The 16,329-nt window shown below is 37.8% G+C and overlaps 1 protein-coding gene across 7 annotated transcripts in view; it reads right to left on the reverse strand.

Annotated features, from left to right (window-relative positions):
• CEP41 (centrosomal protein 41) overlaps positions 1-16,329 on the reverse strand; it is a 48,898-nt gene that overhangs the window by 1,902 nt on the left and 30,667 nt on the right. For 3 of the 7 annotated variants that reach the window (XM_082473100.1, XM_082473099.1, XM_082473105.1), the window contains 8 exons: positions 15,711-15,772; positions 13,980-14,049; positions 8,269-8,413; positions 6,419-6,570; positions 5,948-6,015; positions 4,788-4,902; positions 4,130-4,345; positions 3,293-3,437 (listed from right to left, as the gene is read on the reverse strand). In XM_082473100.1, coding sequence (XP_082329226.1) covers positions 3,293-3,437; positions 4,130-4,345; positions 4,788-4,902; positions 5,948-6,015; positions 6,419-6,570; positions 8,269-8,413; positions 13,980-14,049; positions 15,711-15,772 — 973 coding nt within the window. Of the gene's footprint in view, positions 1-997; positions 3,438-4,129; positions 4,346-4,787; positions 4,903-5,947; positions 6,016-6,418; positions 6,571-8,268; positions 8,414-13,979; positions 14,050-15,710; positions 15,773-16,329 lie in introns of those variants that run through there. The other 4 variants (XM_082473101.1, XM_082473102.1, XM_082473104.1 and 1 more) reach the window with 4 other exon arrangements.

Raw genomic sequence — 16,329 nt, forward strand, 5'->3', positions numbered from 1 at the left:
TGACTAGCCTAAAGTCTTATGAATTTTTGTATAATCTCAATAGCATCACAGGAAAAATCCCTCAGCAACTAATGAACACTATTTGTTCTCTTTTAATTCTGATTTACACCCCTAGTCCAATATGATTGTGCTAGTTCTGGTTTTCTGCTAAAGGTAAAAAATAAAATTACTTTTAGGTCATTTGATTCATTCTATGCCTTTCTTTTTACTTTTTTTATAAAGTTTTTTTTTTTGATGTGGACCGTTTTTAAAGTCTTTATTGAATTTGTTACAATATTGCTTCTGTTTTATGGGGGTTTTTTGTTTGTTTGTTTTTTTGGCTACGAGGCATGTGGGATTCTTAGCTCCCCAACCAGGGATCGGACCCACACCCCCTGCATTGGAAGGCAAAGTCTTCACCACTGGACTGCCAGGGAGGTCCCCATTCTATGCCTTTCAATAGATTAAACCTGACATTGTAACAGCCCGAGATGTTCTTTTTGTACTCAAGTGAGTAATGTTGCCTTCCCCTTCCTCCCTCCACACTTCTTGTTTCCTTGCTTCTCTCCTTCCTTCTCTCTTTTCTTTCTTAAATACAGTAGATAAAGTACTGAACTTATTACTTAGACTTTGGCCATCACCGTTGCTCAGATGGAGCAGCAGCTGTACATTGATAAAGCATTTTCCATCTAGGGGGGTCATAAGTTCCCAGGCAAGGGAAGCTCATCAACCCCCAACACTGACAAGACAGTCCCGCTGTTATGTGTTTATTAAGGTGGCAGTCAGTCCCTGCTGGGCATGAGGAGAAACCCTTCTGACTAGAGAGCTAAGGTCCCCTGCCCTAATTGGAATGATTTCCTGATTCATTTATACAAAGAAAATATGCATTACTGGGAGATAGAGCAAAAAGAAGTACTCTTTCAGATCACCCCAGTCTCATGTGACTCCCCACAAATCATCTCAACAGAGAGGAAGAGAGAAGTTGGCAGATCTCAGCATATTAACAGCAAACAACAAATTAAGAACTATGTACTTTAATCTTCAACATTCATAATTGCACAAAGTATCACAGATCGCTTAGATAATACATGTCAGTTAATCTAACGAAGAAACTAGTAAAGTAGAACATTCAAAGCAATACCTTGAGCATGTAAAAACTGCAAGTGACATTTAATACACAAAGTGCAGAACCAGAACAGGTCTTTGAGGAGTAGTTATTTAAAATCCTTACCAACAGGCAAAGTGCTATGGAGAAACACACATAAATATAGTCAACCTGCCAGATCTCTCAGCTAAATGCACTGCAATTCTAATAGGTTCAGCTATACTGACTTTGCACATATACACAGTAGTTTCTAACACTCTAGTGTTGTGTGGTGATGGGAATGCAGAATAGGAACAAAGGGGGACTACCATTTACTTTCAAAATAGAATCGAGTGGGGAAATCTGAACTCCTGACTAGTCGACTTGAAAATGGCATAACCAGAACTTTGTCACAGAGAAAAAAATTTTTTTTTCTTAAAAATGCATATGTGTCCAAAATGGCTGAAAATCTTGTCCATGCTAGGGGAAAGTTGAGTGTGGAAAAATTTGCATTTTAAAAAATCTATGCTGTAAAGAAAATAAAAAGCCAGAGCATTCTGGCATTAGCAAAAGGCTGAACTTAGTTCTCAGGCAATAAATTTATGGGGAAACATGACAGGCTCCTCATTAAAGCTATGTGTACGTTGGCTGAATTTTATACAAGATTCTTGAATCTTGTGGAAAATTGGGCACGGCTTGACATCTGAACAATGTCCCTGGTTTGTTTGATTTCTAAAGCATCGGAAAATGTTGCACTTTGGAAATCAAGTAGAGAAGAATAAACACACTAAAACAGAACTGGGCTGAATGTGAAAGTTATTTTTCCATATGTCTCTATAAGATATTTATTACCTTTATTTCTCCTACAAACACAGCCCCCCATGCTGGAAATACTGTGATACTTTCTTTTTTTTGGTGGTGAGAAAAATAGTCCTGTTAAGACAAATCTTACCCAGCAGCAATAACCACCTAAGGATAGGCAATTTTCAGCTGGGTTTTCACAAGCTGGTTGCCATGACAAAGAGCACAATTTATTCCTTAGTCCCTTATCACAGCTACAGATCACAGACCATAAAAATTAACATCTTTTTCCTTTTCCTGATGATTTCAGAGTTCCTCATCCTTACCTGAGGTCTTTTGTTCCCCCAATTAAATGGAATGAATGTCAGTCATCTAGCAATTCAATTAATGCTGATTCAAAATTCTGGCCCAAACAGGAATCTATAATCAAAACCTTCTAATCACAGCTCAGTCATGAGAATGAGAAGTAAGCAGGGAATTGCACTAATTACTCAATTAGACTAATACTGTATTTTTAAGCAAGGGTTTAAAGGGTTGTCAGCTCTGACAAAGGACTGTGGAGTTGTCCTTACCTTGTGTGCCGGCAGTGGCCCAACCAAAGCCAATGTTTTCAAGTGGCCATAATTTCTACCCATCTAAGATGGATGGGCCTGAGATGGGTAATGGGAGTTTACAACTAATAAACCAACCGCAAATGAGGGATGGCTCCAGCGGGCTTCAGTGGCTCTCAACCCAGCCCTGAACAGTGGGCAGGACTTGCCCGTGAAGGCAGCTGAGCACACAGCATCACCTGTGCTGGTTCCAGGAAAACATCTAGTGAGGAGAGCGTTGAGCACATGTGAGAGCTACTGCTAAATCTTAACTGAGTGATGCTCATAGGTACCGGCTTCCAAACTGAAGACGGAGCCTGCATCGGGTGCTGGGCAAAGAGCTCCTCAGCCAGCGGGTCCACAGCTGGTGGGGGCTGAAAGCTGCGAATCGTCTGCACCCCCAGGGACAGCTTCTCAGGCTGCAAAGCCTACCAAGAGAGCCTTCATGAAACCAAGAAGAGTGAGTGAAAAAGAACTGGCTGGGAAGGACACACCAGATATGCCTGAAGTATTTACAAAACAATGCAGGATATAGACCAAAACAAACTGGACCTTATTAAAAAATAAAAAAATTCGACCTTTTTCCTACTCAGTTTCAGAGACTTAAATATTCTGTAAACAACAGGGAGGACACTAGAGCCTGTCATGCCTCTGGTTTTTGTAAAAATCCTTCCCGGGTTGGATGTGGGAGAGGAGCTGGAGACAGGAAGAGGAAAAGGGGCCTGACACACGTTGAGGTCTTTCCTCTGCAGCACCTTCTTAAAAGGACCAACTTGGGAACTGCTCAGGGGTTCCAAAAGGAGAGAAAACATTTATTTGACTAAGACAAAGTCTTTACTTCCAGGGTTTGCCTTGCAGGTGGCCACTGCCCAGTGAGCGGGGGTTCTGGTGGCTGGCAGGGCCCCCGGCAGGCAGGTTCTGACCGCTGCGGGCGCCTGGAACCTTGGAGTCTCTTCCAGAAGCATTACCTTGGTTCAGCCGGCCTGAAGGGAGCAAGAAAGCAGGGAGCAGAGCTACAAAAATGATTCCAGGGACAACCTGCCAAGTACACTTTTAAACTAATGAAGTCTTATGCTACAAACCACTTTTAAGCTAATGAAGTCCTATTCAGCACCTACTTAAGGCTAAAACCTACTCTTCATCCTTGAGATCAGTTAGAAGGTGGGGAAGGGGGTAGGGATGAAGGGAAACACAGATAGCTTTTCTTTCCTTCCTCTCCATTATCCCAATCAACCTCGTCTGTCCTTCATTCCTTCTCAGTAGAGAAGGGTACAGGAATGGTTAGAGGAAAAAGAGAAAGCAGTGTGCCAAAGGAAAGGCCAGAAGTAGTTTAAAGGTACCCAGAAGCAGCAGAAGGAAGCAAAGCTTTCCGAGAAGGAATGTGAAAGCCTCAGCTTAGCCTCTCAACTCTGCCTGAGATGCACACTTTATTTGACTGATACCCTCTCTTCTCTTTCTATGTCTGTGTGCAATGCCTAATTCTTACCATAATCTGGGATCACCTCCACTCACCTCCCCTCTCCTCACATAGCACCTGCACCTTCCCCTTCTCCTGCAAATATTTGAAGAATCTGAATATAAGAGATCAAGCTTCTCATATGATGAGGTTGATGTTCAAAGCTGCAAACCTCAAGTTCTACAGAAAACATCATTTCTAAAGGTCAAAATATCTTACTAGTACTGTCTGCAGGACCCTGGTCCTCTTCCAGGTAATATTCTATCTTCTTTAGGTCTTCTGGGGTAAATCTCCATTTATTCTCGGCTGCTGGGGGCGGCACTTTCGGGCTGGATCGTTTCCGGGCAGAAGCAGGCGGAAGGGTCTGCTGGCAAGATGCTGGCAGGGAACCCGTAATCAGTCCTTCTGGGAATTTCTGAGCTAAGACTTTTAGACCTAGGTGTGGAAGATCATCAGAAAAAGCCGTGTTAGCACGGTGAGGCCAAGGCAAGCTGGAAAGGAGCCCGCATGTCTCCTCAACACAAGGACAGGAAATCTTTCTTAACTGCTTCACCATTAAGTAAATTACACCAGAAAATGTCAGTTGTTATGTGGGATTCTGAGAATTCCACCAGAAATCGTTTAGCTCAGGTCTTCAGCATTAAGGCTTTCTTACAGGGCCATAAAGTAACATCATTATTTCAGGAATTAAAAACACGTGCTGATGGAGCTAACGGAAGTTTCACATATCCTGACTCCTTTCTGCCAGCATGGTTGTCTCTCTTTCCAGAATACTAAGTTCTGAGCTCTGGGAGGGAAAAGGCGATAGGGGTGGAGTTGAAGGAGTGTGAGCCCAAGTATTCGCCTTTTAAGTCCTAAGCAGAACACAGCCCCTCACCTCCGGAAAGCATGAAGAGGTTCTCAAATCCCCGCTCGCACATGGTGGTAGCTGCCTGGCTGGCCAGCCTCTCATCGTCGTCATACAGAATGATGATCTTGCCATGGGCATTTTTCTAAGAAGCAGATGAGTTAAGGTTCGACCACGCTGAGCTAATGCTCCTAGACTATACAGAAACCCCTGAGGAAGAAGAGCTGTCAAGGTTTACCTCTCTGAGTTCAAGGAGCATCAGGTGACCCCCCTTCAGGGGGTACAGGACTTTTTCCTGTCGTGGAAACCACACAAGCTGGTATCCTTTTCTTCTATGAACTAGCATCACCATGTCCAAGACGGCACTAGTTACACACTGTACACTCTTTGGCTCTTTCATCTGTACAATCCTGGAGAGTAAGTATTACAACCTCCATTTTACAGATGAGGAAACAGAAAAACTTTTATGCCCAGTGTGTCCACTGCAGTCTTATTTATAACAGTAAAAAAATGGGAACCACCTAAAAGTCCATTCCTTCAAAGAGGAATGATTTAGTAAATTACAGTAAATCTAAAGATGAGATCTTATACTGCATCACAAATAGAGTTTATAAAGAGCTTGTGTTAGTGTGGGGAAGTATTCTGTAATATGAAGTGGGGAAAAGCAACATACTAAATTATATATACAGTATAATTTTTACTTTGTTAAAAAGACAAAGAAGACAGTCTGGAATAAAATACACAAAAAATGTAGTAAGAGTTTGTTGTTCAATTGTGTGGTTATTGGAGATTTCAATTTTCTTTTTTATATTTTTCAGTATTTAAATTATTTTCTATTTGTATGATTTTTATGAGCAAAAAAATTAAAATTTCAAGAAGCAAAAAAAATTAAAAAAGAAGGAAAAAAATTCACTCCTTACATTTTACTTGGGAAAACTTTCTGGGGAAAACAGTCTTAGGACTGACTCTCAACGGATCATAACCTTTAACCTAATGTTTTTTGTCCTACTGCAGGATGGCTTGGAAGCATTCTCAGCAACTGCTAAGGATCGAAATTCTAAAATATGCGAAGTAAACTAATTAATATCAAAGGTCCTTCATAGGGTTTTCTTACTAGGAGCATGATTCATGGTAAGTTTGAGTCTTCAGTCTATATACCATCCAACTCCTTAAAATGCAACAAAGGATACATATTCAAGAACATCATTTGAATAAGGGTTCATTGTTCTAGACAGAGTTGCAATTGGGTAACTGTAAGCTGCAAAGAGAAGAAAAAGCTTAGGAAGTTTGTAGCTCTTGGTACAACTTGGCCCCAATTCTCAGCTGGTTTAAAGTCTAAGAGTTAAAAGAAACATATTTTCAAAATCAACTAGCTATAAACCTAAATACTTTTGTGAAAGAAAAGAAACAGGACATATGAACAAATAAGAAGTGTCACTTCACTGTTTCTGACATTTAGCACTGGGCCCCTGAGCCTCCTGAGAGAGTCACCAGCCTTTCTCAGAGCACGTGGTAGAGCCAACTTACAGGTTCCCAGAACACATCTGGCTAACATAGGGTTTCCCCAACTGCTGACCACAGGCCGTGGTTTGAGCCTGCCTGGGCTCAGTACCGGGCTGTGTTCTCAGGAGTGAGACACTGTAAGGCCTTCTCTCTCTTACCTCCAACAATGTGGCACTGCTGGTAAGAATCTCTATCTCTCACATCTAGCAGCAGGAAGGGGCAGTCGGGATAAGGTTTGTCTTTGGTACTGGGCTCTACTTTCTTCACAAGCCCTTTGTCTAGATCCAGTTCCCCAACGCCACTGATGACGCTGCAAGTGAAAAAGTAGGTCAGTAGACACTAGTCAGGGATTGGTGGCTTAAAGGTCAAATGCGTTTCTACAGAATGGCGAGAGGGTGCTCAATGTCTCTTCAAAAGACACTTCAAAGGAAAAGGAAAATGGATGTGGTGTCTCAGTTCCGCCTCTGAATGCAAGATCCTACGGATGGATTCCTGTTCTCTCACCCTGGACCCGAAGGAGGGGATCCACTGTCCATACTAACCTTCAGAGAATACACGTTAGGTCATTAGCACTCAGAGGGGGTAGAAACTGTAGGCAAGCTGCCTCCAGAAGCAAGGGCAGCATTCAGAGAAAGAAAGAGGCAAACAGATACTCCAATGGAATTTTGATGAGTGTGAGAAAGCAGAGCAAAAGAGGAAAGAATACGGTTGACAGGGCAGGAAAACTGAGGGCATTTCTATGTATATCATATATAGCATAAAGTAACAATAGTGTTTTCATATATTTCATATACTTATACAGTGACTCATCCAGTATGGATTTTGAACCTTAATGTTTTCAGTAGTTATCTGTAGTCACTTCCATTTTATAGGTTACAGTGTTGAGGCTGAAGAGGCTTTTAGATTTGGCGGCATTCATATAATGAGACAGTGGAAAAGCTAGGATTAAAACGAGGGAGGTCTGTTTCTGACCTGTTTCTGAGGTCATAAAATCACTGAAATTGGTTGCCAGGTTAATATAGGCAAAACGTGGCAAAAACATGAATCAGAGAAAAAAGGATAGGTGTTATGATCAAAGTGGCGAGTAGTGAAATATCTGTATTGGGATAAGAAGATGATCACTCTTCCAGGCAAATATGAAGACACACATGCCAAACCACAGATTAGTCTAGCAATAGTTCCTCTCCCATCACAGCAAGTCAAATTCTGCCTTTAAATCCAATGATCACTACAACTATATGCCCTATAGTGCATATTTTGTTGAACCAAAGGAGAAGAAACTCTATTTCATGTGAAATTACGTGCTCAGTGGAAGCCTTGTTGGTCTATCTTGTTTTGAATGCAATTTTAGAGTCCTTGCACAGAAGTAGTTATAAAAATAATAATAGTGCAATTGACAATTGCAATTCTTTCTCTAGTAGAATTAGCTTCTCTAGTAGAACTGTTTTACCAGCAGAAGGGATGGATATGTGCAGAAAACCAGCACCGTCTTATAATCAACAGTGAATATCTGTGAGGAAGTGCTGCATCATGAAACTGCCATATGCATTTGAGAGTTGACACCAAGGCTGCTTTCACTCTCCTTTGCGCCTATTTAATATCAGAGCACTATGTGTGGCACTCTATTTTTCTTCTGATTCTAGACAGGGTAATTATAAGCTGCAGCAGACAGAAAAGGAGGGGGGGGGGTGGAAATCATACTCCCTGAGTCAAAAGATAGTGGTTGTAAAGCTAAGTCCTAATAGCAAACTTGCATATAGGAAGGCTGAGAAGAATGGGGTTGAGGAGTGAAAATTAATGCTCTCCTATCAATAAATTCTTACATTAACTAAGAATGCTGTGACAAGATTCAGGAGGTGGCATTGATATAAAGAGAAAATAGAATGGCTGAGATGAAAATGTGGGACTTCACTACGCCAACCTGTTTCTAAGGTCATGAAATCGCTGGCATTGGTATCTAGATTAATGAAGGTAAAATGCAGTGAAAACATGAATCTGATGAGAGCACCTCTGAAGAGTCGAGCGGCTGGAGTCCCCGGCTCCCTCACTGTTTATGAGCTGGACGGGGCTTGGCGACTGCTCCCCAGGGCTCCCTTTCCCGTTGGTCTTGGCAGTGATTTCAGCATCAGGGCCTGAGGTTGCAGAATCATTGTCTAAAATTTGCAAGTGAATAAATAAATAAATTTAACCTCAGAATCTGTATTTACTTGTTAGGCAGTTCCACTGAAATTAGGTCAAGAAAAGGAACTCATATTACCATTATTAAATTGTTCTAAGAGTTCTAACATATAGGCTCTCAAACTGTAGTCTGTGGACCCCAGGAGCCCCCAAGACCCTTTCAGGGGATCTGAAAGGCGAAAACTATTTTCATAATACTAAGATGTTATTTGTCTTTTTTACCATGTTGATATTTGCACTGATGGTGCAAAAGAAGTGGTGGATCAAACTCCTGGCCCCTTAGCAAGAATCAGGGCAGAGGTACAGAGCTTTATTAGTAGTCATTGTATTTTTCATCAACACGCACACACTCACAGTTAATAAATATGGCAGTCACATTTTTAAAAGTCCCTGATGAAGCAGTAATAATAATTTTATTAAATCTCACCCTTAAGTACACACTTTTTAAATATTCTGTGTGATGAAATGGGGGAATCCACATACAGCAAGTTTGCTACATACCAACGTCCCATTGTTGTCTCAAGGAAAAGTATGTGTGTGATTTGTGCTGCTTTTGCCTTGAACACCACTTTTACTTGGAAGAAAAACTGACAGGAAAACTATGGTTATTTAGACTTGTGCATTTGGCAGCTATTTTCTCAGAAATGATCTAAGTGAATTTCTCATTTCAAGGAAAACAACCGATGGTATTTGTTGCAGTGATTAAATTTTGAACAAAAATCAGAATTTTGGAAACGATTTGCCATCAAGAGTTTGACTTCTTTAACATCTTAATGATTTTTCTGATAAGACACGTGTTGTGGTTAATAAATGTGACTTTTTTGATATTGTGTAATGAAATTTGTCAACATTTGGAAGATCTTCATAACTCAGTGAACCAGTATTTTCCAAATGACCAATGAATGATGTTATAAAATCATGTATGAGTAAAAGATACATTCAGAGTGCAAAAGAGACCAATGGGTTTAATGCAACAGGGTATGAAAAGTTCATTGATATGGTTTCAGATTCCACGCTACAACTAAACTTTAAGAAGGTACCAGCTATCAAGTTCTGATGTAGTGTCAAAGAAAAATATCCACAATTATCTGAAAGGGCTATTAAAATATTCTTCCATTTTTCAATTATAGATCTGTGTGAGGCCAGATTTTCTTCATGTACTTTAGCCCAAAGCGCAAACTGCAACAGACTGAATGCAGAAGGTATGAGAATCATCTGTCTTCTATTAAATCAGACATTAACAAGACTTATGAAAAAGTGTAAAACAATGTCATTCTCCATATATATTTTTGTTTTGGTAACATAGATATTTTGCATAAAAATATGTTATTTATATTTGTAATGGGTTTAGTATTGTTTCTTAAGGTAAATAGCAAGTATTTTTAAAACTCTTGGTTTAAAATTTTAATACCCTAAATATTAATAGATATAATTCACAAAAACCAAAACTCTTTGAGGTCCTCAAAAATTAAGTGTGGAGGGAGACTGACACCAAAAGGTTTGAGAATTTGCTGTTCTAACCAATATAATGAGAGAAGACATAGAAATAGGAGGCCTAGTTGTTAAAGAGCATATTAAGTTTTAATTTGCGTACAGTATAATACACCTAGAGACTTTAAGAGAATCCTATGAGAATAAGGGAAATAAATATGTTAGATTATAAAAATAATCTGGGTTTTAAGGTTAATTATAAAAATAACCTATTTATAAAATAAATAAGTTAGATTAAAGAAAATATGGACAATCAAAATAATTTTCCTATATACCAATTAGAAAATAACATGAAGAACCTCTCATTTACAGTAACAACTGCAGATACAAAATATACTCTCCTAGAAAATAAACCTATTAAGAAATGTAAAGGCCATATAAAAACTTATAAGTCCTTTATAGGTCTTGTAAAAATTTTGCTTAGGGACATTAAAGAAGACCTGAATGAAGAGAGAGTGACATACCTTGCATATTCCTGACTTGGTGACTAAAAGTGAAATGATGTTAATCTCTTCCAAATTTCCAAATTTTTAGCCTTAATACAAATCCCAATGGGCTTAAAAAAAAGCTTAAAAGAATTTTAAAGATGAGAAGAGAAGAAAAAAGATATATGTATGTATATATATATATAGAGAGAGAGAGAGAGAGAGAGAGAAAAGTAATTTGGAGAACCTGCCTTTTCAAATAGTAACATATACTGAAAAGGTAAATGATCAAAACAATGCACCAGAACAATGGAAAATAACAAAGAACTCAGAAACAAATCCTAGAATATATACAAAAATCTAATGTATGTTAAAGGTAACATCAAAAATCAGTGGGTAAAGGGAGAACTATTAAATAAATGGTGCTGGGATAATTTGTCAACTATCCAAAAAAATCAAATTTAGATAACCCCTTCATATCATATACCAAAATATATAACAGATGGATTGATGTAGGAAAAAACCCAAAGCAATCAAGCAGATGAAAATAGATGAAATATAGGTGAATATCTTATTTTGGATTTTATGAATAGATGAATAGATGAAATAGATGAAAATATAGATGAAAATATAGGTGAATATCTTATTTTGGATTTTATGAATCTAAAGCACTAAACGAAAACACAATATGAAAGGTTAATAGATTTAATCATGTAAAAACTCAAATCTCATATATGTCAAAAAACAACACAAAGAAAATTAAAAGGTCAATAACAAATTAGGAAAAGTATTTGTGACATATGTAAGTGAGAAAAGGTTAATACACTTTATTAGGAGTTTTAAAACTAGTTCGTTAATAGAAAAAAAATCATGTGCACAAGGTAAAAATGCAAACAAGATAAAATTGCTAATATGGAAAGGAAGCCTTCTTTTCACTCCAGACCTGCAGGCCCTCAGGCCTCCACCCCCAAGGGAACTACCTTCAAATATTTGTCTCCTTCCAGAAATGAAACAACTACATATTTTGTATATATTTTATTTCCTCTCCTTTTTACATATCTAGGAGGATGCTATTCATACTGCTCTACACTTTGATTTGTTGTTTATTTTGTTATTTATTTATTTATTTTTTACTTAATAATACAGCTTGGGTATTGTTCCAAATCATCAAGTTAAGATTTTTCTCATTCCAAATCATCAAGTAAAGATTTTTCAAGGATATATTGGTTTCCAATGAATAAAGATATCATAATTAAATAAAGATTTTACAAATCAATAAGTAAAAGATGAACATTCCATTAGAAAAAAAAATGGGAAAGGACATAATAATGTCCTCAAAAGAAGAAATATGTATGACCAACAAACACAGACATATGCAAAGCTCAATCACACTATCAGAGAAATTCAAAATAAAACTATTAGATACCATTTTTCATCCATCAAATTGGCAAACATTTACAAAAATGAGAATTATTTATCATTGGCTAGGATGGGGAGAAATGGGTCTTCTCATTTGCTCGGTGGGAATGCAAACAAGTAGAACCTTTCTGGAGATAATGTGGAATCAGCACCGAGCATCTTAAAATGGTTCCACCCTTTGACAATCTGCAGCAATTTATCTTCAGGAAATAAATCAGAACCATACAAACATTTATGGGTTTACACTGCAGCATTATCTTATAAAAATGAAAAATTAGAAAAACGTTAATGGCCAACAATAGGAGAATAATTAAATATGTGGCATATACAAAGGATAGACATTATATGACAACACAACCTTTACAATTAAGCTTTTGAAGTCTATTTAATGACATAGGAAAGTGTGCATGATAAAATGTTAATTGAAAACAGCATAATACAAAACTATATACAAAGAGTAGGGATGTGGGTGGGGAAAACAGACCAAAATGTTAATAGGGTTTACTAGTTATTTTAATTTTCTTCTTTATATGTTTTTTACAGTTTTCTAATTTTCTAGAAATATACTTTTAAGTCAGGAAAAAACAATAAACATTATAAAAGGAGTTTTTTTATTCCTTCAAAGTTGGCCAATACGCATACAGATACAATCTGTTCTACAGGCATTCCTGAGTTATTATTCTGTATAGAGCACTAGAAAACCACTAATATTACTCACACCTTATGGTGTCCTACTTTACAAAAGCCTGCAAATTTATCTTAGAAGAGAAAATTGCATGTGCCCATATGTTCTGGTGTTGCAATCTCAACAATGAATTAAAGGACAAAATCCAGGTACTTATATAACCAGGTTAAAATTGGGAGTACTCGTATGAGGAGACTCAATTATCTCTATTACAAAGAGCCCTTATTTCTCTGCTGTGTTAGAGGCATCTGTCATAGATAAATTCCTGTCTTTTACAGATTCTTTTTATCCTCCCTAACAAAAACAAGCCCAGGGAAATGACAGTCGAGTTGTACAAACCCAGTGTTCAGACTTCCTGAGAAACTTGTCTTGAAATCAGAAGTCAAATTCCTGGCCTACATCAACCTTAACAAAACACATTCCCCTTCAATAAACAGCCACACATTGACAGCTGAGGACTTCAGGATGAAATAAAGACCTTCACTCTGTGAATTCTTTTCATGACAGAACACCTAAGAGGTTTTCTTTTCAACTTGGTATTTAAGAAAGTAAATCTGGCGCCTATCTATCTTTCTAGTCTTATCTCCTACCCCTGCACCTACCCCTCCCTCAGACCACAGCCAGACTGGATTATGAGATTCCCCAAACACGCTTGGACTTCTTCTCTGTGCCTTTGTTCAGGCTGCTCCTCAGCCTGAGACAGCCTCACCCTTAACTTGCACCTGTTGAGATTCTACCCCTAAAGGGGGCAGAGGCCCAGTTCAAAAGCCTGGAAGAAGCCTACCTCAGTTTCCTAGCTGGAAAATACAGAGCTCTCACAGCACCCTGCATCTCTCGAAAGGCACATTCCAAGACCCCATAAGGATGCAATAAAGGCAGTGAGAAGACACTGGCTGCTACCAGAGACATGCAGATTTGTATCCTATGTCCATTCCTTATTGGCTGTTCACTTTGAGCAAGAAGTTTAACCTCTGAGGCTTGGGCTTCTCATCTGTACAGTGTACCTTCCTTCTAGAGTCTTTGAGAAGATTAAATAAGAAAACTCATGTGAAGTACCTAGCAATATATATTCATCAAACGATGGTTTCCTTCTAGTCCTCCGTGAATTTCTGTCATATTAGTAATTCTGTGTTTCTGTTATAATTTTCCTCACCCAATACACATACATATGTGCAGTGCACACTCGGGGTTACAAACTCCACGTAAGCAGAGCTGTGTTTTATTCATCTTTGTAGTCTCATAGCACCTAATTCTGTGACCTGTACTTATATAGAAGGCACTAAAAGTATTTGTTGAAAAAAAGTAATTAGTATATTAAACACGTTTAAAACATTTAAGACTACAAATGTTACAGCCAGAAAGCCAGATGGCTTTTTTAAAGAAATAAGAATTAGCAAAGCACCAGATAGCATTTCTCAGAGAGTAACAATCTAATTACAAATAGATACATCAAAGTCCCTGTGAACACAACAGCACAAATGGTCAATTTGTTATTTTCCCCATATCCTCAATTCTCATTACCTTCTAGCCTTTTAATCTCCTCAGCTGTCACTTCCAGTGTTTGATCAGATAGGGAAGCAACTTGGATGACCTGATAGAAAAAAGAATGAAACGTGTAGAAGTGTGTATGTTTGTTTGTCTTTAAACAGAGGCAATTCTGTTTTTAACAAAAGATGAGGAAATATCAAACATCAAAGATCTCCTGTTTTGGGGCTTCCCTGGTGGTGCAGTGGTTGAGAATCTGCTTGCTAATGCAGGAGACACAGGTTCGAGCCCTGGTCTGGGAAGATCCCACATGCCGTGGAGCAACTAGGCCCATGAGCCACAACTACTGAGCCTGCGCGTCTGGAGCCTGTGCTCCACAACAAGAGAGACCACGACAGTGAAAGGCCTGCGCACCGCTATGAAGAGTGGCCCCCACTTGCCACAACTAGAGAAAGCCCTTGCACAGAGATGAAGACCCAACACAGCCATAAATAAATAAATTAAAAAAAAAAAAATAAATAAAGGCAGAAAAAAATTAAAAAAAAAAAGATCTCCTGTTTTAAGAAACTGTCAGTGTCCCCAACTGGAGACTAAATCCCAGGTCTTCTTACTTTGGGGGTGGTAATTACACTGCAAATGATCATTCCAGAAGAAAAGATTTCTTTAAAATATTACACAATAAACTTAAAAGACCAAAAGGATAATTTTGGACTCGAAACATAAGTAAGAGTTTAAAACTGCATTCATACATATTCTAATCCCAACATAACATGCTATTTCTTGAAAATGCAATACTTAAAATAACAGCATTGTATCGGAAATTCTTCATGCAATGAAGAAATAAATGTAATTATGAATATATTGATTACAATGTTGTATACCCAACATACAGTTTTTAAAGCACTTTTGCCTGGGGGGAAGTGATAAATTAGGAGATTGGGAGTAACATATACATGCCACTATATATAAAATAGATAACTAACAAGGACCTACTGTATAGCACAGAGAACTCTAGCCAATACTCTGTAATAACCTATAATGGGAAAAGAATCTGAAAAAGAGTGGATATATATATACATATATATATATATATATATATATATATATATATGTATATATATGTATATATACACATATAAATAAAACTGATTCACTGTGCTGTACACCTGAAACTAACACAACATTATAAATCAACTATACTCCAATAAAAAATTTTTTTAAATGTTTGGTAGAATTCAAATTAAAAAAATAATAAATCACTTTTCAAGACTTAGCTCATAAGACCCAACATCCACCTTAAGTTACATCACTGGAACCCTTGTTTGGGGGTCAGAGAGACACTTTGTCCATAATATTCAAATGAAAGAAGAAAGCGACTTTCCTAAAGTAACAAAATAGACCATGGCAGAAAGACTTGGAAAAAGAACCCAGTCATAGATGGGAGATCACCTGCTTTCCACAGAGAAAAATGTCCAAGCAATAAAAAATCCAGAATTCTAGATTCTCAATATTAAGATAAATGGGCAAGGAAAAATAAAACCTAAACTACAAATTTGATGATTAAAAAGGAGAATGTACATTTTACTTTACAAAATTCTTATCAAAGAAAAAAGAAAATTAAATACCAATTAGTCCTCTCATAGGTGAAATATAAAGAATCAGAAGAAAACCCTCTGCAAACATTACCTAGAGTTGAATTTAGAAATACTCACATAAAGCAGCACAAATTAGAAAGTCTTTACTCCATTGGAAGATCATTAAACTTACCAGCTGGGCAAAAGTTGTAACTTTTAGTCTCTTAAAAAGCTCATCTTTTTTGTATCTATAATCTGAAAAGCAGAACAGGACAAATATTTTTTCCAGGCTTCTTTTGCTTTCTTAGAGATATTAATTCTTTCTAGTCATCAAGTTATATGGTATATTTTTCAAGTTATTTACATGTTTTATCTCATTTGATCCTCATGATATCCTCAGAATTAAGCATGGCAGGTATTATATCACCTTTTCATTTATTCCTTTGCTTTGGCCAGTAAGAAGCCTCAAGCTGAATTTATAAGCCACCTTTTTGGATCTAATGATTTTACCGCTCCCCTTTATTTGTGTACCATTTTCCTTACTATGCTGTCTCTACTTTGACCATATTGTATTGCATGCATTTTTGTAAGCCCTTTAAATCCTTTTCAGAATAAGCAGGGAATAAACATCTGCATTTTACAAATGAGGACAGAGACCCAGAGAAGCTGAGCTGCCCTAGGTCAAGAGCTGGTAAGACATTTACTATTCTGTCTCTGCCCTGAAAAGAGTACAATTCTATTCCTGAGGTTACAAACTATGCTAGAGACACAGGCCAACCCCCCTTTTTTTTTCCCTGGAGTACAGTGCTGGG

Source organism: Balaenoptera physalus (genome assembly GCF_965194825.1).
Source record: "Balaenoptera physalus genome assembly, chromosome: 8".
Lineage (NCBI taxonomy): Eukaryota > Metazoa > Chordata > Mammalia > Artiodactyla > Balaenopteridae > Balaenoptera > Balaenoptera physalus.